Genomic DNA, 25484 nt, shown 5'->3' on the forward strand with positions numbered 1-25484 from the left:
GAACACAAAAGACTCATAAATATCAAAGCTGAATATTTTTGGAAGTTGGAGTGGGGCTTTTTTAGTTTTAGTATCTTAGGAGGATATCTATGTGTGCAGGTGACTATTACTGTGCATAATCATTAGGCAACTTAACAAAAACCAAATATAAACCCATTTCACTTATTTATTTTCATCAGGGAAACCAATATAACAACTCAAAATTTACAAATATACATTTCTGGCATTCAAAAACAAAACAAAAACAAATCAGTGACCAATATAACCACCTTTCTTTGTGAGGACACTCAAAGCCTGCCATCCATAGATTCTGTCAGTGTCTTGATCTGTTTACGATCAACATTGCGTGCAGCAGCAACCACAGCCTCCCAGACCCTGTTCAGAGAGGTGAACTGTTTTCCCTCCCTGTAGATCTCACATTTGATGAGGGACCACAGGTTCTCTATGGGGTTAAGATCAGGTGAACAAGGAGGCCATGTCATTATTTTTTCTTCTTTTAGACCTTTTCTTCTTCACGCTTGATTTTCCTCAGTTCATAGAAAGATTTCAGTGAGTGTTTTTATTCTTATGTTTTTAATCATGTAAAGAACTTTGTGTTGCCTGTGGCATGAAAAGCGCTTTTAAAATAAAGTTTGATTTGATTTGATGAATGCAGTGTCAAAAATTTATATATAAAAAGAACGGCTCACAGCTGTGAATCGGTTCCCATCGTTCATTTAAAAGAGTTGTTCAAAAGAATCGATTTGTTCATGAACGTCACATCTCTACTCAGGTCCTCGGACAGCTTCCGGATGTGGTCTTTACGGTTGGTGATCTGTTTGTTTGTTAGTTCCAGGTCTGCCGAGGCAGCCGTTTCAAGCCTTCTCTGCTTTTAGGCTAAAACCTTTCTTTATTAAAACTACAGGATTAAAAACCAGGGTTAAAAATAGAGTGGACGTAGAGTTCAGCTCTAAAAAAGGGTTAAACAGGTAAAACCAATAAAACCAGTAAAACTGGTGAAAAGTTTGGCAGAGCGTCCAGTACAGCATCTGTACCACATGAATCATTAATCAGTCCGAATAAAACCGTCTCTACATTACAATGCCAACTAAAATAACAAGGATCAAACTGGTAAAAAAGCAAGTAAAACCAGTTAAAAACCATAAGAAGTGTAAAATTCAGTCAGAGCGTTTTACCAGCATCATACACAGAGCATTACCCAGAAGTCCAACAAACCCAGTTTGATGCAGTAGAACTGGTTGCAGAGAAGGTTTGTGACAACACAATAGTTTCTACTGACAAATGAAAACTTTCAGCCAAAGACATGCGTGCGTCCTGTGGCAGCTTTCATTACCACGAGGTTCGCTGTGTTCGCTAACGAGGGCTCTTTGCAGCACACACACTGCAGATGGTCAGAGCTTTATCTGGGCTGATGATGGTCATTAATGCCCTTCAGAGAGCGATGGAAGATGGGGTAGAGGTGGTGGTGAGGGCTCTGAACGCCAGCAGACCCAGAGCACAGCAGCAACAGCCCATCCTACCAAACAGCATTCAGCAACCCCAAATGGACCAACAAAACCACATGCCCCACACCTCTGATGAGCTTCTACACCTGGTCTGGTTGGAGGTTTTCATGAATCCAAGTTCTTAACAGTTTTGGCTCCAAACACATCTCAGATTTTCTGGCATGTTCTGACTTCTTAGATCATCTGGAACAGTTTTACCTGCAACTTTGGGGACATGTTTGTGTATTTTATGCTCCAGAAATGTGGAAGAATATTGTATATTTTGGGTAAATGGTGACGTCTGTCTTACTCTACTCTCCTAACACTGCTGATTCACTCTGCATCATTGTCTATAAAACCTTAAAGGTTTGAGATTTTATCTGTTTAAGTGGAAATATAAACTCTGCTTTTCAGCACTCTGCAACCTCTGCTTGGTTTTCTTCATTTTATCTTCTCTATAACACATTTTAAAACATTTTCTATTCTTTCCAAAGCTCTATGAAGCACATTGTTGGTGAGTTTTTCTATTAGAATAATTAGTGTTTGCAGCTGGAACCACAGAGACTCTGATAAAACAGGAATGAGCAGAATCCATCTGATATGAAGCTGTGGTCTGAATACCACTTCCCTCCTCTTTGAAGAGTAGTCAGATATCTGTGTTCAGGTTTTTGTACAGCCTCTTCTACACTTTGTATCACTGTGTTTCTAGAGCACAGTAGTAGAGAGCTGTGTCTGCCAGGGTTAGCTCGCTGATGGTCAGGCTGGTTGTTGTAGACGATGTTTCTGAGGAATATCGCTGATCAGGAATGTATTTAGCTGTGGAGCCATGTTGTTTCCAGAGTATAAACTGAGGAGCCTGAAGGTCAGAATGATGTTTGTACCAGTGGAGGTAAGGAGTACTATCATCAGTCTGATATCTACATGTGAGTGTGAGAGGTCGTCCTTCTCTACCACTGACTTCATCTTGATCAGGAGAGATTGTGTCTGCAGCTTTTAGTCCTGGAAAAAGTAGAGAAAATGAAGCCATCAGACTAACATTGTCCATGAGGCTGAGAGGAGAAGACAGTGGAAAATGTCTCCTGTACAGTGTTACTCTGTGGACATTCACAACTAAATCAACTGTAGAACTCTGTCAGTTCAATTTACAAGATGATCCAAAGATGATTTTCATCCTATCAGAGCAAAGAAAGCAGAAAAGTAGTGAAATGCAGTCTGTATATGTGGTTAATGCAGCAGCTTCAAGCAAACTTTAATCCCTGTTCTTAAACTCACCTAGAATGTGAGATAGAAGCAAAAAGAGGTAAAGCAACATGTCTTTGGAGTTCTTAAAGCCAGACACACAGCAGATGAACAATGTTCTTCCACTGCAGTAGAATGAGGAAGAAATAATGTCATTGGATGAGCTGAAGTTCAGTGGGCGGGGCCATGATGTTTTCAGTTCAGCTCAACCAATCAGATTGTTTCCTGCTTCCACAGCCGCTCTGTCTCTGTCTCTGATCTTTACTGCTTCATTTCTCTCTTGTCTTTGTCATCAGTCCAATGACTCAACAATCAGAGCTTTAACAGTGTGTGAGGCCCTCTAGTGGACGTTGTGGAGTATTGCGTTGTCTTTGCTCCAAAGGTTTTTGTACAGAGTTTTGCTGTTTCCTGTCACTGTGGGCCTCACAGCACAGTAGTACACAGCAGAGTCAAACACTGCAGCAGAGGAGATCTCCAGATCCAGTTGTTTCTGTTCTTTAATCACTTTAAAAGACAGTCCAGGAACTGAAGGAGATATTTCTCTTCCTGTTCCTGTGTGAGAGATCAGGAATTCTGGTGGTTTTCCTGGATATTGTCGATACCAGAAGAAATAATCATCAATAGTTGGTGTTTTAGAGTAAGTGTAGGACAGAGTAACAGAGCTTCCTTCTAAACTGGACTCTTCATTCTTGACTGCAGTGAGTTCTTCACAGCTGACACCTAAAGGAAGAGAGAAGTCAAATAACTGAAGGAGAAGCAGAAAATCCAGAAATGGATGTTTTAAAGAAGCAAACAAACCTGTTAGAATGACTAGAAACAGCAGAGTGAATCCAAATGTCTGCAAAGACAGCATGTTGAATAAAGGTGATGTTTGTGGTTTGTGTGTTGAACTGTGTTGAATGTGGAAGTTTGTGTCTCTTCTATAGTTCAGTAACAGCTCAGCTCCTCCCTGAATCTCTCCGTCTCCTCTTTCATCTGTAGTTTCTCTTCTCTCAGTTACTCTTCCTCCTGGTTAACAGTCTGGCTGCTTCATCTTCATCACTCTGATCTCAGGAGCTTAGAAGGTCTTTCTGTTTTAGATCAGGACTTTACAATCTGGATCCCAGTTTCACTGTTGGAAACGTAAAAACTTTTATCCATATTTAACTTGGTTTGGATATTTTGGGCGAACAGAAAAGATTTATAAGATTTAAGGTTAATTTTTTAGAATGTTGTTTGTTGATTTCTTAAATAAAAACTAAAAAACTGATGGAAATCTGTTGCTGATGATATTGTGACTCTCTGTAAGGGACACAGCTAGTCAGAAAATGATGTGACCAGAACTGTTTTAACAAGACTCTGTGTAATTTTAAGTCTGCCTCTGGGAGTGAGTTCAGTTGTAAAACCACATTTAGGGACCTTATTACCCTCCTGCTGGGATCGGTCAATGTAAACCTCATTCTAGGGGTCCGGCACCAGGGGCTGAGAGATAACAGTTCCCACATGTTGGACTAGGGGTCAACAAAGAAGTGTCCTAAGCTAAAGGTCAGTTCAGCAGTGTTCAGCTTGTCTTCTGGCTGTCTGTGAAACTCCTTGCAAGTAAACCTGCTGTGTCTTCTCACTGATCTGAGTGTGTGTGTTTCATAACAACTTGGTCCTTCGAACCGGATTCCCAGGTATCTCTCCAACGGAAGGAAAGTACCTGTACCGTGAACGGTGGAGGTCCGGGACCTCCTTACTGAAAAAACCCCGTCTGAATTGACTGTTCACAGAGGGACCGGGACGGACCGACCTTTGGAGAGTGACGGGAGCCAACTAGTCCAAACCACGACTTCAGATACGGTGAGAAGCTGAATTTTCTCATTTTCTAAGAATTTGCAGAGGAATTCTTTACTTTAGTCACATAGAAATGTAGGTGTGTGTGTGGGACACATTTAATAGTCTGGGACCATTTAAGGGGGTTCAGGGAACCTCGATAAGAACTCTTGTCACCATGGAACAAGAGTTCTTTGGAGTTGGAAGGAGATGTGAAGTTCATGCTTTGCAGGGATTCCTCAAATGTGAGATGTTTGGAAAAGTGGAAGAAAAGTTTAAGTTTGATGGGAAACTGAATGAGGATGGATGTCAGAACCTGGTGGATGAACTGAAGAGAGAGATGTGGTGGAAACATGAAGAAAGGAAAGAAATGGGGTTTGACTGGTGAATGATGTCGAGCTTGAAAGAGTGTTGAGATGTTGTTTGGGTCCTCGGTGGCATGAACCAAGACCCTTTGATGATGCCACTTTGAACCAGAGGAAAGACGCCTTATTTTACAGAATGAGAACAAAATATTGAAGACAGGCTGACTGGACTAATATAAAAATAAATAGAAAGATGATGACATAGTGACCACATGGACAGAATGAGAAGAGTATTTGACATTAATAGTGGATTGACAGAACTGTTCGTCTGTCTCCGTCGAGCATAAATGGTCCTTTAGGCTAACTCAGGTACGATGCAACAAGTGGAAACATTTTTGTCTGAAATTGTACATGGTCCCTTCTAAATGAAATAAAATAAATAATAATCCTCAACAGGACTCAACACTGTGCACCTGGTTGCTGGACTTCCTTAGTGAGAGGCCACTAGCAGTACGGGTCGGTAATAACACCTCGAGCAGCATCACACTGGACCCAGGAGCCCCGCAGGGATGTGTGCTCAGTCCCCTGCTCTTCACCCTGCTGACCCATGACTGCACACCAACATTCAGCACCAACCACAGAGTGAAGTCTGCAGATGAGACGACTGTGGTGGGTCTCATCTCTTTTCTTTTCTTTAAATAATTCTTTGTGTTTTTACACCGTGGGATGGAGAGAAACGTCCTTTTAGATTCCTGTGTATGTACTCACATACTGCAGAAACTGACAATAAATTCAATCTTGAACACGTAACCATGACACCTGAGGAAACCAACCAGTTCCTCAAACTACTTAGAAGTCTTAAATACATAAAGGCCTGGATAACTCAGAGTTTTCTCCTTCTAGATTCAGACCAGAGTGATGTTGTTGTCTTTGGACATGAACACTTCAGAAAAACACTGTCTGGCTGTAGAATTACTCTGGATGGATTCATCTAGTTTCTATGTCAAGAAATCCATCCATCCATCCATCCATCCATCCATCCATACATACATACATACATACATACACACACACATACATACACACATACATACACACATCCATCCATCCATACATTTTGCTCTGCTTATCAGGTGTTGGGTTGTGGGGGCAACATCCTAAAGACAGATTTATACTTGCGTGGCGTCTACATGTGGTTGTTTACGGGTTAGGGTTATGAGCTAATGAGTTTGCTCCTGCACTCGAACGTAGGGGATGAGCGTAGTTTTGTGTCATGTTGCAGTTTCTCCTCCTAACCTGAAGGTGGCAGCAGGGGTGGTATCGGCCGGTAAACTCACCAGGTCGGAGTTCTTTTGGTGGTTCCCGTCAGTTCGGTAGGTATTTTCTGTTTTAAAACAACAACGGTGTCCAGTATGGTTCAGTGTGTTTATTAGCTTGTGGAAGAAAACGAAGAAATAATTTGATCAGCCTCTCATCAACTTGATCCATTACATGTTGTTTTTAAAAATGGTGGTTGCCACACAAATTCAGGGAGGAGATGCAGAAACCAGTTGTCTCACCAGCCCAGGTAAACAAAGCCCTGAGGAGGATCAACCCACGCAAAGCGGCGGGGCCAGACAACATCCCTGGACGAGCCCTCAGAGCATGTGCCAAAGAGCTGACAGACATTCTCACCTCTATATTTAACCTCTCCCTTACCCAGAGAACTGTTCCCTCCTGCTTCAAGACCACCACCATTGTCCCTCTTCCCAAGAAGTGCCCCCCCACCTGCCTGAATGACTACAAGCCAGTAGCACTCACTCCAATCATTATGAAGTGCTTCGAGAGAGTGATGCTGACCCACATTCAGAGCTGCCTACCGGTCACACTGGACCCCCTGCAGTACGCCTACCGGCCCAACAGGTCCACTTCAGATGCCACTGCTGCACTGCACATCTCCCTCTCACACCTGGAGAATAAAGACTCCTACATCAGGATGCTCTTTATTGACTACAGCTCTGCATTCAATACGGTCATCCCTCACAAGCTCACCCACAAACTGTTCTCCCTTGGACTACACCCCATCCTCTGTAACTGGCTTCTGGACTTTCTGACTGGCAGGCCTCAGTCTGTCAGGATAGGGAACAGAACCTCAGCCAGTATCATCACAAACGTTGGCACACCACAGGGGTGTGTTCTCAGTCCCATCCTCTACACCCTGTTCACCCACGCCTCCCACAAGGACAACATCATCCTGAAGTTTGCAGACGACACCGCTGTGATAGGACGCATCACAGGTGGGGACGAAGCAGCCTACAGGAGGGAGGTGGCCTCTCTGGTGACGTGGTGTGAGGACAACAATCTTACCCTCAACACAGACAAGACCAAGGAGATGATAGTGGACATGAGGAAGGAGAGGAACCCTCATCATCCACTGCTTATCCGCGGGCTGGAAGTGGAGAGGGTGAGCAGCTTCAAATATCTGGGGGTCCACATCAGCGAGGACCTCACCTGGACACTTAACACCACACAGCTGGTGAAGAAGGCTCAGCAGCGGCTGTACTTCCTGAGGAGGCTGAGGAAATTCGGCATGTCACCGAAGATCCTCAGAAACTTCTACAGCTGCCTCGTTGAGTCAATCCTGACCCGCTGCATCACCGTGTGGTACGGCAGCTCTACTGTCACGGACCGCAAACGCCTGCAGAGAACGGTGAAGACACCAGGACTCCCCTTCCCTCTCTGCTGAGCATCTACCAGCGCAGAGTCCTCAGGAGAGCTGCCTCCATCATCAAAGACCCCACCCACCCTCAACATGGACTGTTCACTCTCCTCCCCTCAGGCCGGAGGTACAGGAGTGTGAAATGCAGGACTAGCAGACTCAGAAACTCTTTCTTTCCCTCAGCCATCAGACTCCTTAACAGCTAACAGCAGACTGGAGTAACAATGGACTGTACATTTACGCATACTGACTGTTTACATTATCACCTTATTATTATTACTCAGTATTTGCACATAGATCATACCGTCTACCTCATGACAGCTCTTTTTTTGCACAATCATTCATTCAATGCTGAATGTTGAACAGTTTATGTAGCACGCTGCACATTATGTCCATAGATTACTTTACTTACTTATATTTTACCTATAGTTTATATTTATGTTTACTCCTTTGCATGCTCTTCTTAAATTAGTCTTTTCTATGTACTTTGAATATTTATGGCATTCGGTGTGGACGGCAAAGTAAGAATTTCACTGTACAGGGAAACCTGTTTCCTTACTGTACATGTGACAATAAACGCTTTGAATCTTGAATCTTGAAATCCGGAAACTCATAATCCCAAACGGACCAATCATAAGGAAGTACTTCCTTGTAGCCGTCTGTGTAGCAGGGGTGCACGTCAGGTCTAAAAGAGGTGTGTGTCGAGCCTCTGTGGAGCTACGCTGAGCCTACGATGGTGATGCTGATGCTGCACGAGTATATAACCGCCTTAAGCAGGAGGTCCAGACTTCTTTCTCTCTGGCCACTTTCTAACAGACTCTCCTCTCCAGGAGCCCTGAATAGACCTTTCCAGGGAGGATGAGGAGTGTGATCCCAGTGACATACACACTCACAGTACTTGATAAAAAGATTAAACATTTTTATTGAAATTAGAAAATATCTCAGTTTTTATCTTTTGATGCAACAAAATCATTAATTCTTTTACTTAATTTATTCTTTAACATTTATCATTATTGTGTATTTACTATTTTCTGATGCTTGTACTAAAGTAATAAATAAAATAACTTCATTAGAGTTCAATGATGTAGAAAACAGTGATGTTTACTTTATTTCCACCTGTACAAAGAACCCAGACTGAATCCTGACAAACCATAGAAGTGTAACAGTGTGTGAGGCCCTCTAGTGGACGTTGTGGAGTATTGCGTTGTCTTTGCTCCAAAGGTTTTTGTACAGAGTTTTGCTGTTTCCTGTCACTGTGGGCTGCAGAGCACAGTAGTACACAGCAGAGTCAGACACTGCAGCAGAGGAGATCTCCAGATCTACTTGTTTTCTGTCCCTCTTCAGTTCTACAGTCAGTCCAGGGTATGGAGGTTCTGCTTCCACCACAGTTGGACTTGTTGAAACAGTGATGAGGAGAAGGAACTGAGGACCTGATCCAGGATCCTGTCGATACCACTGCAGGTTCTCAGCTGCAACTGAGTAGTTACAGGACAGAGTTTCTCTTTGACCCTCTGATGAAAACACTTCAGCTCTGCTGGGAGTTATATCATCTTCCAGGCTGTTACCTGCTGATCAGACCACATGTTTTATTTCCAGCTCTGATCTAAAGTCACATTTCACTTCAATGAGAATCCAAACTCTATCTGTAGTTTTTAACCTGGTTGTTTTCCAGGTTTTCTTCTTACAAACATACGTACCTACGAGAGCTGAAAAGAAGCAAATCACAGCCAGTGTTTCCATGTTTCCAGAGGAGAAATGGTGGACCTGGAGTTCAGGATGAATTATCTGTGAGAGGTTTTGTGTTTGGTCTGATGTTCACAGCTGCAGTCAAACAGTAGGAGGAGACTCATGAACCTGAGCTGCTTTTCTGCTCAGCACAGTTCTAGTTTTATCTGAGTTAGTGCAGCATTTCTGTCAGCTCAAACCAGTCTGACATAAAGACTGATTACCACAGAGCTCTACAGCCTGGAGAGGAGAAAGTGTGTCATCCTGCAGGTGTCTGAAAAAAGCTGAGAGAAAACCATAATCACTTTAAATTATTACCTCCACCAAAGTAGAGGTCATGTTTTCAGCAGTGTTGCTTTGTCTGTTAGGAACATAACTAAAAAAATGGACAGATTTTGATTAAATTTTCTGGAAATCTCAAAAATAGAAAAGAAACAAGTGATTAGATTTTAGGGGTGATCTGGATCAGGATGCAGGATTTTCTTCTTTTTCTAGGGATAAGTTCACCATCTGATTCTGACTCAAAGTTAATGTCTAAAATCACTGGGAACACATTACAATGGCTTGGTGGAGGTCTGTGGTGTCTGAGTGCTTTTAGGTTTTATTTATACATTCAGATTAGCTCTCAAACGTCTTGTAATTGGACAAAGATTAAATCCCTATAAAGTGTTCAACATTAGTTTCTAAGGTCATGGGTGTTATTAATTAAATTATATTTAGGTAAGTACTACGGTTAAATTATATTTAAGTAAGTACATTTAAGTAAGTAATGTTTCCAATACAAAGCGGAATAAAAGGTTGACTTCCTCTTCTGCTGCCGGAACTTCCCAGTGTGACACCAACCGGAAGTAAACAAGCCGCTAGCAGCATCGTTAGCTTTCCTCGTGTGAGGACGGAGCAGGAAGACGGTTGTGTTGTCGTCTCTCAGCTGAATATTTCAGTGTTTCAGCAACAATGTCTTCAGTTCAGCATCTGAGAGAGTTTATCAGCGAGCGACTAACTGCTGCTGCTGAAGAAATATTCACAGAGTTTGAAAAAACCATCGTCCAGTACGAAGAAGAGATCGATCGTCAGCGCAGACTGCTGGATATCACCTGGAATCCACAGATAAAGTTAACCAGAACAGGTATGAAACACTGGGATGGTCTGAATGAACTAACACATGGACTCATGGAGGATCCTGATCAGAGCTCTACGGTACATTTAGTTTAGATTTATTTGCTTTATTTGTCAGGGACCATGTAGAAAACCTGATCCACAAGGTAAAGATGCTCTGTAGCAGATTCCAGCGTTCTCACTAATTCCCATCTGTAGTCCACGTGGCAGCATTTAGTTTTAGACTGAGAGGAAAATGATGCTGCAGCTGCAGTTTCAGGCAGAAACACTAAGAGAGACGCTGAGATGCCACTGTGGGCTGGTTGCAGACGTTTCACATCTCTACCACCCCAATGCAGATATTTGCAGGGACGTAGTTAGCAGGAAATAATAGAAGCTTTTCACTGTACTTCAACACTTCTTTCTTTCTACGTTTTTACTGACATGTTTCTGTAGTTACCGTCATGTGTTGCTGCTACTAAGAACTTCATGGGTAAATCCAGAGTAATTATGAAGCTGTTGAACAGTAGTTTCCTCGTATTTACCCATTTGAACTAGCTGCAGTTACCGGGTAAGTAAGTGAACTTCACATGTTCTTACTGGGTAAATACCTAAAACTGACTGATAATTTGGTCCTTTCAGGAAAAAAAGCTTCATTTTCATTTTTATTTGGGGAAGATGATGTTCCCATTTAAAATGAGTGTGTTTTGTAGTGATGGGACTTATGGCTCTTTGAAACGAGTCGTTCATTCGGGAGTCGTCACTTCAAAGAGTCGTTCAAAAGACTGGTTCTTTTATGTTTTGCATTATTTTAAAAGAGCAGTGTTTTAATCCTAAAATAAAACATTACATTACAATTTAAGGCATATTAAACATATTAAACTTTTCCATGCAGCAGCCCACCTGTGGAGGTCTGTTTGGTCCAGCAGGACCCACCAAAGATTTCATGCAGTAAAATAAGCCAACAAGCAGATTTCCAGCCAGATAAACACACTGATGAAGTCACAAAGTCTCCTCATCAGCTTTAACCTGGACTAAGAAAATGTTCCTCATTGGCCCAGTTTACAGCTGTTTCTGAGCTGGACCAGGACAGATGTGGACAGATGTGGACGGTAGCCTACGTGTACAGACTAGTTTAGCTGAGCAGCAGCAGTACTGAAATATCCACCTGTCACTTTAACACAGCACATAAAATGAAGTGGTATTTTCTCTGTGGTAGCAGGAAATCCCATATAGACCCTGTATGTCCAAGGCTGGAATAACCAGTAGCTTTTATGTTTGGGCTGATGGGAGATGGAACAGTACAGCAACAAACCAGGTGGTTGTTTGCAGTTGCACCAAAAACCATGTGATATGATCGCTGTGACACCGTTCCAGGTCACATTATTGGTTTTCCTGCACACTTTACAAAAAGCTTCCCGATCGTTCCCCATGACCGGCTAAAGCCGGTCTTTAAATGCCGGGTCAGCGAGCCAAAGTTGTGGGACGGAACGTGGCTTGCTAGCATCAACATACTAGAGCTGTTCCGACACCACGCATGCACACAACAGGTCGGACAGCAGAACCGATCGAGGCTTTCAATGCCGGCCCAGGTCCTGCCGTCCTGCTCACACGTATATATCAGGACTGGATGTCGTCACTAATTTCCTGAATCAATTCCATTCACAACAACCTATTTCAATTCGATTTCGATTAAATCTGATTTGATATCGATTCATTTATACCTGATTATGTAACATCACCTGTTTTTCTTCAATATTAAAGATGATCTCAGTTAACTTTTTAATATATAAAACACTGAGTGCATCTACTTGACAATCAAAATCAGTTATCTGGGAGTAATCAGATTACTGTAATAATCTTATTTTATTTTAATAATTAAAATAAAAAATTGGTTTGTCAAACCCAGCCCATCCATCCGTTCCTCCATCCATCCTTATCCGGGGTCGGGTTGCGGGAGTAGCTGCCTCAGCAGGGAAACCCAGACTTCCCTCTCCCCGGCACATTCATCAGCTCATCCAGGGGAATTCTGAGGCGTTCCCAGGCCAGCTGAGACATGTAGTCCGTCCAGCGTGTCCTGGGTCTTCCTCGGGGCCTCTTTCCGGTGGGACGTGCCTGGAACACCTCACCAGGAAGGCGTCCAGGAAGCATCCTAACCAGATGCCCGAGCCACCTCATCTGGTTCCTCTGGATGTGGAGGAGCAGCGGCTCTACTCTGAGCCCCTCTAAGGGAGAGTCCGGCCACCCTGCGGAGAAAACTCATTTCGGCCGCTTGTACTCGCGATCTTGTTCTTTCGGTCACTACCCACAGTCCCCAAACTGAGAAAAACTACCAAGAGTCTGGAACGAGTTAAAGTATAAAAAAGTTTATTTTTTAGGAACCCTAGTAATTAACCTAAACTAAAATCTTTCTTCATGATTTTCATTTGTCCCTTTATCCCTCCAGAGGTTCCACATCAATATGTCTACAAGGTGGATGAAGCTCTTCAAGATGACCAGCAGCTGTGCAACCAGAACTCAAACCTGGACCAGGAGCAACCAGAGTCTGCTCGTATTAAAGAGGAAGAGGAGGAACTCCTCAGCAGTCAGGAGGAAGAGCAGCTTTGGCTGAAGGATGAAACTGTGAAATTTCAACAGCTCATCCAGGGGAATCCCGAGGCGTTCCCAGGCCAGCCGAGAGATGTCGTCCGTCCAGCATGTCCTGGGTCTTCCCCGCGGCCTCCTCCAGATGGGACATGCCCGAACACCTCATCAGGGAGGCGTCCTGGAGGTATCCTGACTAGTAGGGCTGCACAATGAATCCGATTTTGGCCACAATTAAATTCGACGATATTTACATTCAAAGTGCGTCTCTGCTGCATCTCTGATCACGTACATTCTCACCCTGTAGTCTGCCAACCACCAGGAGGCCAACGCAAGGCCAAAGCTTCATTAAGCTGCCTAAATAACAAGGGCGCAGTAACACACCCCTTTAACAGCCGGCAGCTGGTTGTACTCAGTGCTGCCAACTAGGGCTGCAACGATTAGTCGACGTTGTCGACAATAAAAATAGTCGTCAACGAATTTAGCCGTCATCTATTGTTGGCAAAAAAAAAAAAAACTACAGAGTGAGACATCGTCTTCTTTTTTATAAAATAAAATAATAATAATAAAATAAATTAAATACATGTGAGGTTTGTAAAGCGGACCTTGTGTACGACGGAAGTACGTCTGCAGCGCTCGAACACTTTTTTTTTTATTTTTATTTATTCATTTATTTTTTTTTAACTTGTCCTGTCCAGCATCATAGCAGCAAAATGATAATCTGGTTGCTGTATCGTGCTGAACAAATTTGCTCTGCCAAGGGGAGGCCTATGGGTAAGGCTCCTCTTGATAATCTGATTAATTAATTTATTTATTTACTTTGAATCACGGAATCTATGTAATCTTGCTGGACCTGACCGGAGGGGACAGAAAAAGATGGAAAATAGCAAAAAGAGCAAAAGGGAAACAAGAAAGGAGACAAAAAGATCACAGACAGAAGGAAACGACCTTCAATCCACACCATCACCAGACAACAAACTGTTACACCTGTACATGAACACACCAGAAAACTTCCTACAACTTTTACAAAAGCAGAAACACACACACAGAAAAAAAACAAACAAACAAACAAAAAAAAAAACAGGGCTGCCAGTCATTAAGAGTTTTTAAATAATAACCAAATCAAAAAGACATAACAGCGACCAGATACTAACTCACAGGAAAAATACAAAAACCTTTTTTTTATAATTATCGCTTAGTATTAAAACCCACTAGACAACTCAGTGACTGTGTCAGCATGCAGAGCATGAGAAACAAGGAGTGATCAGTGATGAAGAGTGGTGAGTGAGATCATGCAAATGCGACCTCGCCTCCACGGAGGCCCAGTGGGGGCAAGATCAGCAGCCGCCGGCCCCGCCAGGGACCGGCCACCCAGGGCAGCCCAAGCGAAGGCCCCAGGAGCCCAGAGGCGGCCGCCCCACCCCCCAAAGGCAGAGGGCCCACACCATGCCTAGGAGGACCAGGCCCCCCCAGACAGCCACCCGGCATAGGCCAGCACACACCCTGATGTTCCAGCCGCACACCCCGGGAACCAGGGTGCTATCAGCCCCCTCCCCCCACTCCCCATCTACTTCAACCTGCACCCCATATAACCCCACACTCACACCCTCCCCCGTGCCGCACCCACAATCACTCACCACCACACAATCACGCCACACACAACCCACCCACCATGCCCCGTGGGGGACACCCCAGGCGGACCAGCGGACAGCGAGCCCCAAGCACCCCCCCTTGACCCAACTCCCATAGAGCCAGCAGCCCACCAGCACAGCCACCCCGGGACCCTGCCCGCCCTCAGCCACACACAGGAGGAGCAGGGGTGTAAGAGGTCCCCAATACCCTCTCCCTCCCCGCTCCTGACTGTTTATGTAGTGTGTGTTGTGTGCAATTAAAATTGAGGGGCAGTGACTGCAATGAGCCGCGAGCCGGGCCACCTAAGTGCACCGCATGCCATGCCCCCCAGGTGTTGTTTGTGTGTTGTGTTTCTTGTGTTTTGGTGTCTCGGTGCAATTAAAACTGAGAGGCGAGCAGCCACGGGGTGCATCCAAGGAGACCACTGAATGGTCTCCTCCGTTCCGTTGGATGATGAGCGTTTAGTGGCATTAGGCACCCCTGCTCCCCAGGAGGCCCCCCCGGGCAAGACAGGCCAGGAGAGGCCGCCCCCCACAACCGGGCCATTTAGGGACTGCAGCCAGTGAGCTGCCACCCACCCCAGAAAATACCCACCCTCCCACACCCCTAACGGAATGAGAGGATGGGGACAGCGGCAGACCCACGGCCCACCACCCCCAGGCCCGCCCAGGCCTCCCCCCACAAGTGCACTTAACCCAGCCCCAACCACACACAGAAACACATGCACACACCTATTTCCTTGCACACTCCCACTCATCCTAACTCACATATGCCCTCTCAGCCCCACCCAAAAAATATAAACACTCGCACAGCATCCAACCCTCCCACTCTCACTCCCCAGACACACCCCACTCATCCTAACACATGCATACGCACGCACGCACACAAACACACCCCCCCATTCACACAAACATCCAAAGTATAGACACACACACACAACATACAAACATCCCTGTCTCACACCCCAGCACCTCCCCCTATAATCCCCCGAATCCCACTCAGCCCTCCTTCAAAACCCCTACACCCCCTTGCTCCCAGGCCATACCCTGGGTCCCAGGGTGTCAACAAGACACCAGGGCATGCACCAACCCACACCACGGCAGCGCATCCGGGCAGGCCCAGACCCCAAGCACACAGGGAGCCCACCACCCCGGAGGGAGGAGGACCACCCCCGGGCACCAGAGCCCAGAACCCCTGCCCAGCCCGCCCCAGAATAGCCCGGCCACCCGGCCCAGGACCGACGCCCACCAACCCAGGCACCACCAGTGGCCTCACCCCCTGCCACGAGGCAACTCCAACCGCTGGCCCCCACAGCCCCCGACGGGGCCAGACTCAGAGCCACCCCCACCGCAGAGCAGCCTGGTCCCGCATCACGGGCAACCACAAAGAACCCGCAACCACCAGTCACTCCCAGCCATTTCTCAAACCCCCATAGCAACGAGGTCACAGTCCTCCACCTACACTAAGTGATGGAACTAAGCACAGGGGACCAGAAGGAATGAGATTCAGCCGAATAGTTCTTTGAGGAGGCAGACATTGTCTCACTACTGATGTGGTCAACTAAGAGATTCCTAAACTGCTGAATACACAGATTATTTTTGGTTTTCCAGTTCACAAGGATAGTTTTCTTTGCGATGCATAATGCTGTGCGTATCATGTGTGCAGAGTTAATTGCCATATTAATGTCACCCAAGTCACCTAGTAGACACAGTGCGGGGATTGTAAGAATATTACATTTAAACCATGTTGACATGTCCACACATACCTGAAGCCAGAACCTGCGGATAGGTGTGCAGGACCACAAGGCATGGAGGTAGTTATCTGGTGTGTTTTCATTGCAGTGTGTGCAGATGTTTGATTGTGACAGACCCATCCTGAACATCCTTTGTCCTGTATAATGAGTTCTATGCAGAATTTTGAATTGTATTAGTTGCATATTTGAATTTTTAGTCATTTTAAAGGTGTTTAAACATATTTGTGACCATTTATCTTTATTAAAGTTACTGGATAAGTCACCCTCCCATTTTGAAGTTGGAAGACAGATTAAGTCTTCTAGTTTAGAAAATAGTCTATATGTTTTTGATAATAGCTTTGGGGCATTGAGATTCATGAATTCTGCCACCCTAATAGGTAGCTGTAAGTTCAATTGATTAATGGTATATTTTTACATATAATAGATTTAAGCTGGTGATATTCTAAAAATGTTTTGCTACTGATTCCATATTGTGAAGTGAGAATATTAAATGATAAGAAGTTTCCATTTTCTATTATATGTTCTAACTGTTTTATTCCTTTATTTTTCCACTGAGTGAAATTAATCAGCTTTTTGTTTTGCAGGATGTCAGGTTGTTCCAGAGGGGTGTAAACTTACATGGAAAAAGTGAGGATTTGGTTATTTTTAGAAAATCCCACCAAGCCACTAAGGAGGAACTGATATTGATGCTTTTAAAACACTTATGTGTTTTGATGGTTGAGCTGATGAATGGCAGGTCAGAGATAAACACATCCTCACATAATGCTTGCTCTACATCTAACCATGATTCATCCAGACTGCTAGGTTTAAGCCATTTGGAGATATACTGCAGCTTGTTAGCTAAGAAAACATGATTAAAGTTGGGTAGCTCCAATCCGCCTCTATCTTTAGTCTGTTGTAAAGTTTTTAGACTGATACGTGATGGCTTGTTTTTCCATAAAAATTTAGATATATGTGAGTCCAGTGACTTAACCTAGTTGGAGGATGGATTAATGGGTATCATTAAAAACCGATAGTTTACTTTAGATAGAACCATCATTTTAACTGTGGCAACCCTCCCCATGAGTGATATGGGTAAGCGCCTCCACCGTGAGAGATCATCCTCTATTGTTTTAAGTAGCTGGACATAATTTAGCTTTGTTAGTTCTGATAACCTGGGGGAAACATTTATGCCTAGATATCTAATGTTTCCAGACTGTATTGTATTATTGGGTGTGTTTTGTAGGTCACAATTAATGGGCATAACAATAGTCTTAGACCAGTTAATAGAGTATTCAGATATTGATGAGAATGTGTTAATAAGTGTGATTGTCTGGGGGAGAGATGTCAGTGGGTTCTGGAGAAAGAGTAATACGTCATCAGCATAAAGACTTATCTTGTGTTCTATATTTTTGGCATGGATTCCTTTAATCTCTTTATTTTGTCTTATGGCAGCAGCTAGGGGTTCAATAAAAATAGCAAAGAGTGATGGAGAGAGCGGGCAGCCCTGTCTGGTGCCTCTCTGCAAACAGAAGCTTGGAGAGGTTTGATCATTGATCTTCACACATGCATTTGGGTTGTTATATAATATTTTTATCCAATCTATGAAAGATGACCCAAACCCAAATTTGTTTAATGTTGCAAATAAAAATTTCCAGTTTACTCGGTCAAACGCTTTTTCTGCGTCTAAAAAAATGACTGTGGATTCCAGATTATGTAGAGTAGAATAATCTATGATGTTAATTAATCTACGCATGTTAGTAGAGGAATGTCTACCTCTAATAAAGCCTGTTTGGTCAGGATGTATTATTAGAGGGGTTATTTTTTCTATCCTTCTGGCCAAAGCTTTGCTAATTATTTTGAGATCTACATTTATTAATGAAATTGGACGGTAACTGGATGGAAGTGTCGGGTCTTTACCTGGTTTTAATAGTAGAGTAATATTGGCTAGGTTCATATTTGAAGGTATTTTTTGTTTTTCCTTTATTTCTAATATCATATTGTAGAAAGTGGGTGCCAACGTTGTCCAGAATTCTTTGTAGAATTCTGCTGGGTAACCATCTGGACCTGGAGCTTTATTGTTGGGCATATGCTGAAGAGCTTCATGGAGTTCGCCGACTGAAAGGGGGGAATCCAAGGCCATTTTATTTTCATGTTTTAATTGTGGAAGATTGACGTTACTAAGAAATTTATCAATGTTGTCATCTGTTGTAGTTAGTTGTGATGTATATAATGTTATATAGAATTCTTTGAAAGTGTTATTTATCTTGTCAGGGTCGTGGCTGATGTTTCCTTCTGGATCTCTGACAGAGGAGATGGTTGTTTTCTCCTTGTTTGTTTTTAACTAATTAGCCAGGAACCTTCCAGATTTGTTGCCATGCTCAAAGTTCTCCAAACAAAGTCTTTGCACTAAGAATTGCGTCTTTTTATCTATTATTTCATTAAGTTCAAGTTTAGCTTTGCTTATAGCATTTAGTGTGTTTTCTTCTGGGGAGACGTGGTAAGCGTCCTCTAAGGAGTTCTAACTCTGAAGTTTTATGAGAAGAGAAGGAAATAATTTTCTCTCTCATTACTGCTTTTCCTGCTTCCCAAAGAACACTTGCTGAAGTTTCTGGCAAGTTGTTGTTTTCTAGATATAAGGACCATTCTCTTTTAAAGTAGCTGATAAACTCAGGATCGTATTAAATCTCCAGTTTCTAGTTGCTGGTTTATTGCTCTTACTTCTCAGAGTGAATGATACTGGTGCGTGATCACTAATGCTAATAGGATGGATTCTGATTTCTGACATGTCATTCATCAGCGAGCTGCTAGTTAAGAAATAATCTAATCTAGAATAGGAATGGTGGACTGAAGAGAAGAAGGTGTATTCTCTTAGTGTGGGATGGTGAGAGCGCCAAGCATCACAGAGACCAAAATCCTTCATGTACTGTTTTAGTTTCTGAGGATTTCCAGACTCGATGAGCTCCTGTGGTACTTTGTTTGTCCAGTATAATGTTAAAATCACCTCCTATAATTAATGTGTTATCTGAGTGACCATAGAGGCGAAGAGGGAGTGAAAGAAGGAGGATCATCTACATTTGGACCATATATATTTGCGATACATAACTTAACATTTTGAATAGATAATGTAACTATTATAAATCTGCCTTCTGGATCTATGATTGTATTATCTATCTATCTATGGAAACTGGGTTGTTGAGAGAAGATCTATTGTTGAGTTTGATAAATGAGTCTCTTGGAGTAATATTATATCTGCTTTCATTTCTTGCAAACGATTAAAAATTTTTAACCTCTTTTCCCCTGTGCCAGCTCCACGCACATTCCAAGTGACAAATGTGAGTTCGTTCATGAACCAACCACAGAAATGAGGCTATATGCATATTACTGAAGCGTGTGTGCGTGCATCCCACTGCTTCTCCGCGTGCATGTGTATCTGCCAGCTGGTTGTGACAGGGATGTATGTGCGCTTGTGCTGTTTTGTGTGTGTTCCTGTGAATCATGAAAAGTGCTGATGTGTATATAATATAATGACAAGTGTTACCGTTAACCGTTAAAGGGTCGGAGAGAAGAAGTGTAAAGAGTGAAAAGAGCGACAGTGCCAAATGAAAAAAGTAATTTAAAAAACGCATCTGTGCTGAGAGCAGTGTAGTGGAGACGGGCAGTGGATTTACTGTTAACTAAATTATCTTTTATGGCAGTTTTAAGGATATAACATGATCTAGTGAGAAAACAGGAAAATTAAAGCACATACCAAGTCAGTAGAGCCACAGAGTAATGTCCGGGTCGCGGTACAGCTGTCCATTAATAAATAATTTATCCACCGCGATGACAGCGCGAGCGCCTTCACTGATGGATTTCTTCCTGATGGGAAATAGGACTTTCCGTCCGTCCAGAATCTCTCTGGGATATCGTTCATTTACGAAGTTGGTTCCCTTCAGTTCGCGGCCCTGGTTCTTCACCTGCTCCTTCTGTTTGAAGCTGACGAACTTCGCTACAATAGGTCTTGGTCTGCTGGACCCGGGTTTCCTCCCGCCGAGCCGATGGACTCTGTGAAAGGAGATGTTTTTCACCGTTTCCTCCGAGAGCTTCAGGTGGGTTTTGATGAAGTTTTTCACCGTGGTCTCGGGGTCCTCCTCCGTCTGCTCTGGAATCCCTGCAAATACCAGGTTCTCTCTCATGCTCCGCGCCTGCAGATCGATCACCGTTTCCTTCATCTTCTTGTTTACTTCTGAGAGACGGGTCAAGCCCTCCGTGAGTGATTTTACTGACTCTCTGAGACCAGCATTTTCTACAGCCAGAGTTTCCACCTGCTTCTGGCTGAATTCTAGTGATTCACGTAGCGCCTGGAACTCCTTGTAGAGAATTTCCACCAGGCTCAAACGCGCATCAAAACTACTGAGTTTCTTATCTATAGAGATCAGAACATCCGTTGAGTCGTTCCCCGGTGGTGAAATAGCTCCAGGTGAATCCTCATTTCGCTGTCTCTTGGCCTTGGATGAGGTGGAGGGGGTGGACGTGTTGTTTGGTTTCCCCATGACGATTCTATCGTAACAACGATCTATAAAATCTGTCAGGCTGGCCAAATCCTCCCCGCTGTGCTCCGGAGTGTACCTTTTAAAGACACTATTTTTCTACTTTAAAGACTATTTTGATTAGGCTGGCACAAAATACAATTGATTGAAAGCATAAATGTTTGGGCGCGCCTAGTTTGAATCTGCCGTCTCCCCGGAAACTACGTCACCTACAGCATTAGTATCACTTAATGGTAAATGTATTTGTTGCATTATTTGTCATCTATAGTAAATTAAAGTTTAATTTTTCACTAAAATTGTTGCCACATAGTTTGTCTATAATTAAATAAAAACACCTGTTTTTCCAAACATGGTGAATAATCGTGATTAATAATCGTGATTAATGATCGTGATTACAATATTGATCAAAATAATCGTGATTATTATTTTGGTCATAATCGTCCAGGCATACTGACCAGATGCTCGAGCCACTCTTGGAAAAGAGATTTTTAGTCTCAGTGAAGCTTGTAATGGTTAAATAAGTAATAATATAAATATTAAGTCCTATTTTTTCTTTTTTAGGAACCCTAGTAATTAACCTAAACTAAAATCTTTCTTCATGTTTTTCATTTGTCCCTTTATCCCTCCAGAGGTTCCACATCAATATGTCTACAAGGTGGATGAAGCTCTTCAAGATGACCAGCAGCTGTGCAACCAGAACTCAAACCTGGACCAGGAGCAACCAGAGTCTGCTTGTATAAAAGAGGAAGAGGAGGAACTCCTCAGCAGTCAGGAGGAAGAGCAGCTTTGGCTGAAGGATGAAACTGATCAGTTTTCAATACCGGCTGCTCATGAGGAAGATGGTCACAGTGATCCAGAACCAAACAGGGACCATATTCCCTCTTACAGTCCTCCTGCAGACCAACATTCACCTTTAGAGGAAAGCACGGTTGAAGACTCAGGACCAACAACGTGTGCAGATACAGAGCCAGAAAAGAGCTGTCTAACGGAGACAAATGAGAACGTAGGAGAGGCCTTTCTGTTAGAAAGTCATTGTAATGAAAGAGATGAGAAACAACATTCCTGCAAGTTCTGTGGGAAACAGTTTGAAACGAAAAGTAAGTTAACTGTTCATGTAAGAACGCACACAGGAGAGAGACCGTACTCTTGTCAAACATGTGGGAAATGTTTCAGTCTCAAGAGTACTTTGGTGAAACACATGAGAATTCACACGGGTGAGAAGCCGTATTCTTGTCAAAGATGTGGAAAATGTTTCAGTCAAAATACTCATTTGGTGAACCACATGACAACTCACACAGCTAAGAAGCTGTATTCTTGTCCAACATGTGGAAAATGTTTCAGTCTCAGGAGTACTTTGGTGAAACACATGAGAATTCACACGGGTGAGAAGCCATATTCTTGTCAAACATGTGGAAAATGTTTCAGTCAAAATACTCATTTGGTGAACCACATGACAACTCACACAGCTAAGAAGCTGTATTCTTGTCCAACATGTGGAAAATGTTTCAGTCTCAAGAGTACTTTGGTGAAACACATGAGAATTCACACAGCTGAGAGGCCGTATTCTTGTCCAACATGTGAGAAATGTTTCAGTCAAAATCAATATTTGTTACGCCACATTACAACTCACACAGCTGAGAGACCGTATTCTTGTCAAACATGTGGAAAATGTTTCGGTCGCCAAAATACTTTGGTGCGCCACATGAGAATTCACACAGGTGAGAAGCCGTATCCTTGTCAAACATGTGGAAAATGTTTCAGTGACAAGAGTACTTTGGTGAAACACATGAGAATTCACACGGGTGAGAAGCCGTATTCTTGTCAAACATGTGGAAAATGTTTCCTTCGCCAGGATGCTTTGGTGAAACACATGAGGATTCACACAGCTTAGACAGATAAATAGTAGCATGAAATTACTCATCTAGTTTCATATTGGACGTATTTCTGTGGTACGCAAGGTCCACTTTACAAATCTCTCATGTCATTAATTTATTTTATAAGTTTTGTGAAGTTGTTGCAGAATTTTGACGTCCTCTGCCGCTGCTTTGTTTCCTGGTCCGCTGCCATATTTTCCCCCTGGCAGACTTTATTGTGCACGTGCAACTCTCAGCAGAGATAAAGAAAGAAGACGATGTATATATATATATATATATATATATATATATATATATATATATTAGTGCTGGGCAATGATTAAAATTTTTAATCGCGATTGATCACATGACATGCTGCGATTAATCGCATCGTTACGCGCAAAATCTCTCTTTCCTTTAAAAAAAAAGGCCTACAGCTATAAAAAGAAAATGCGGTAAGTTTTGGTTTACAAACATCAGGGGTCTCCAACCTGCAACTCTGGAGCTGCAAGTGTTTCTCTGAACCTTCCACAATGCCTCTAAATACGTGGCTAAAGTATTTATTTTTAAATCTATCTTTCTTGTCATTAGGTTGGAAACCATGGACTTTTTTTTCCTTTCTTTTACATAATTTTCCACAAATACCTACATTCCTTAGCAGAAAGTCTGTCCATCCTCTTTTTTTTTTTATAAAGGTTTTATGTTTTTCTTTATTTTAAAACCTTAAAAATGGAAATAAAATGTGGTTCTTCAAAAATAACAAACATCGTATGGTGGCTCTTCATTAAAAATATATATTAACTTGCCTTTTTGAAAAGTCTGGTAACATCTGCGTCTCTAAATGAGTTTTATTTAGCTGTCTAAGGGAAAAATGTCTCTTTGGATTGGAAAGGTTGCAAACCCCTGCACTAAACACATAAACAGGTTTAGCAGCAGTTTTCTCTTTAAACAGCAACAGTTCAAATATTTCTTCATATATATTTATAAAACTGAATATTTATGAGAAAGAAATCCTCAGGATTTACTAACTAAAAGGTAAAAAGTCAGCAGGATGGATTTAAAGCTGTGATGCTGCTTCCTTCTAAACACAGAAGGAACAATATGTGGTGAATATCAGCATCAGGTGAACAGACAGAAAGCAGGATGAGAATCTCACAGCTTCTAGATGGTGAGGAGAGAGAAATATTCACAATATGCACAATAACTTCCATCCATGCATCTTCAGTGTTTCATTATCCAGATTTCTGGATATAAATTCTCTAAACTTTCATTTTCAGCCTCCGCTACCGGGAGTTAAGGGTTAACATCTGGTTTCCGGGTGTAGCGTCAGGTCTGTAGATGTAACTCTAAACATGTGTGGTATCCACAGAAAGTCCAGAATCTCAGCTACCAGCTCAGTAAAACCATTTCTATCACCACCAAACACACTTAAGACAACAGTTATTAAAAATAATAATAAAAAAGTTTCCCGTCCAAACATTACGATGTTCTGTCCATCTGCATGTATTTTGACAAAGAGAAACGTCGGTTCTTTTTTTCTTCATCCTGTTCCAGACAGAAAACATGTCTTTATTTTAATAAACCCGCTCTCTCCCGATCACGTCAGACGCACCGCTGCAGCAGGGAAGGAAGACATGGACGCCATGTTTCTGTCATCAAAAAAAAATTAACGCGCGATTAAAAAAATTAACGGCGTTAATTAAGCGCGATTAACGCGTTAACGTGCCCATCACTAATATACACTGCTCACAAAAATTAAAGGAGCACTTTAAAGAAACACATTAGATACATCAGATCTCAATATGAAGTTGGATATCTATACAAATAACGACAGGGCAATGTCTTAGGAACAAAAGGATGCCAAGTCTTTTAATGGAAATAAAAGTTTTCAGCCTACAGAGGGCTCAATTGTGTAGACACCCTAAAATCAGAGTGAAATGAAGATGTGGCAGGCTAGTCCATTTTTTCAAAAACTTAATTTCTGCAACTCAAAATGCTTTTCAGTATCTTGTGTGGCCCCCACGAGCTTGTATGCATGCTTGACAACGTCGCGGCATGCTCCTAATGAGACGACGGATGGTGTCTTGTGGCATTTCCTCCCAGATCTGTGTGAGGGCATCCCTGAGCTGTTGTACAGTCTGAGGAGCAACTTGGCGGCGCCTAATGGATCGAAACATAATGTCCCACACATGTTCTGTTGGGTTTAAGTCAGGGGATCGTGAAGGCCATTCAATTGTTTCAATTCCTTCATCCTCCAGGTACTACCTGCATACTCTTGCCACATGAGGCCGGGCATTGTCGTGGATTAGGAGGAAACCAGGACCTACTGCACCAGCGTAGGGTCTGACAATGGGTTGAAGGATTTCATCTCGATACCTTATGGCAGTCAGAGAACCATTTCCTAGGCAGTAGAGGTCTGTGCGTCCCTCCATGGATATGCCTCCCCAGACTATCACTGACCCACCACCAAACCTGTCATGTTGAACGACGTTGCAGGCAGCATAACGTTCTCCTTGTCTTCTCCAGACTCTTTCACGTCTATCACAGGTGCTCAGGGTGAACCTGCTCTCGTCTGTGAAAAGTACAGGGCGCCAGTGGCGGACTTGCCAATTCTGGTGTTCTTCAGCAAATGCCAGTCGAGCTCCACGGTGCTGGGCAGTGAGCACAGGGCCCACTACAGGACGTTGGGCCCTCAGGCCACCTTCATGAAGTCTGTTCCTGATTGTTTGGGTAGAGACATTCACACCAGTGGCCCTCTGGAGGTCATTCTGTAGGGCACGAGCAGTGCTCAGCCTGTTCCGCCTTGCACAAA

General features: G+C 43.1%; 1 protein-coding gene, 1 long non-coding RNA gene and 1 gene segment (V, D, J or C); 2 read left to right on the plus strand and 1 right to left on the minus strand.

Moving 5' to 3' along the window:
- Positions 1-22948, plus strand: part of LOC121645095 (zinc finger protein 397-like) — an 89266-nt gene extending 66318 nt beyond the window's left edge. Inside the window, exons 7-8 of the mRNA XM_041993454.1 lie at positions 12968-13110; positions 21449-22948. Coding sequence (XP_041849388.1) covers positions 12968-13110; positions 21449-22710 — 1405 coding nt within the window. The 3' untranslated portion in view covers positions 22711-22948. The remainder of the gene's footprint in view (positions 1-12967; positions 13111-21448) is intronic.
- On the plus strand, positions 2286-9623 carry LOC121645224. Its single transcript, XR_006011394.1, has 3 exons — positions 2286-2373; positions 8176-8177; positions 9614-9623. It is a non-coding gene; the product is annotated as an uncharacterized LOC121645224 (long non-coding RNA).
- Positions 8607-9544, minus strand: LOC121645181. The segment is given in 2 exon segments: positions 8607-9085; positions 9218-9544. Coding segments are annotated over 2 exon segments (429 nt in total).
- Positions 22949-25484: the final 2536 nt, after the last annotated feature.

This window comes from Melanotaenia boesemani, chromosome 8 (assembly GCF_017639745.1).
Source record: "Melanotaenia boesemani isolate fMelBoe1 chromosome 8, fMelBoe1.pri, whole genome shotgun sequence".
In the NCBI taxonomy this organism is placed as follows: domain Eukaryota; kingdom Metazoa; phylum Chordata; class Actinopteri; order Atheriniformes; family Melanotaeniidae; genus Melanotaenia; species Melanotaenia boesemani.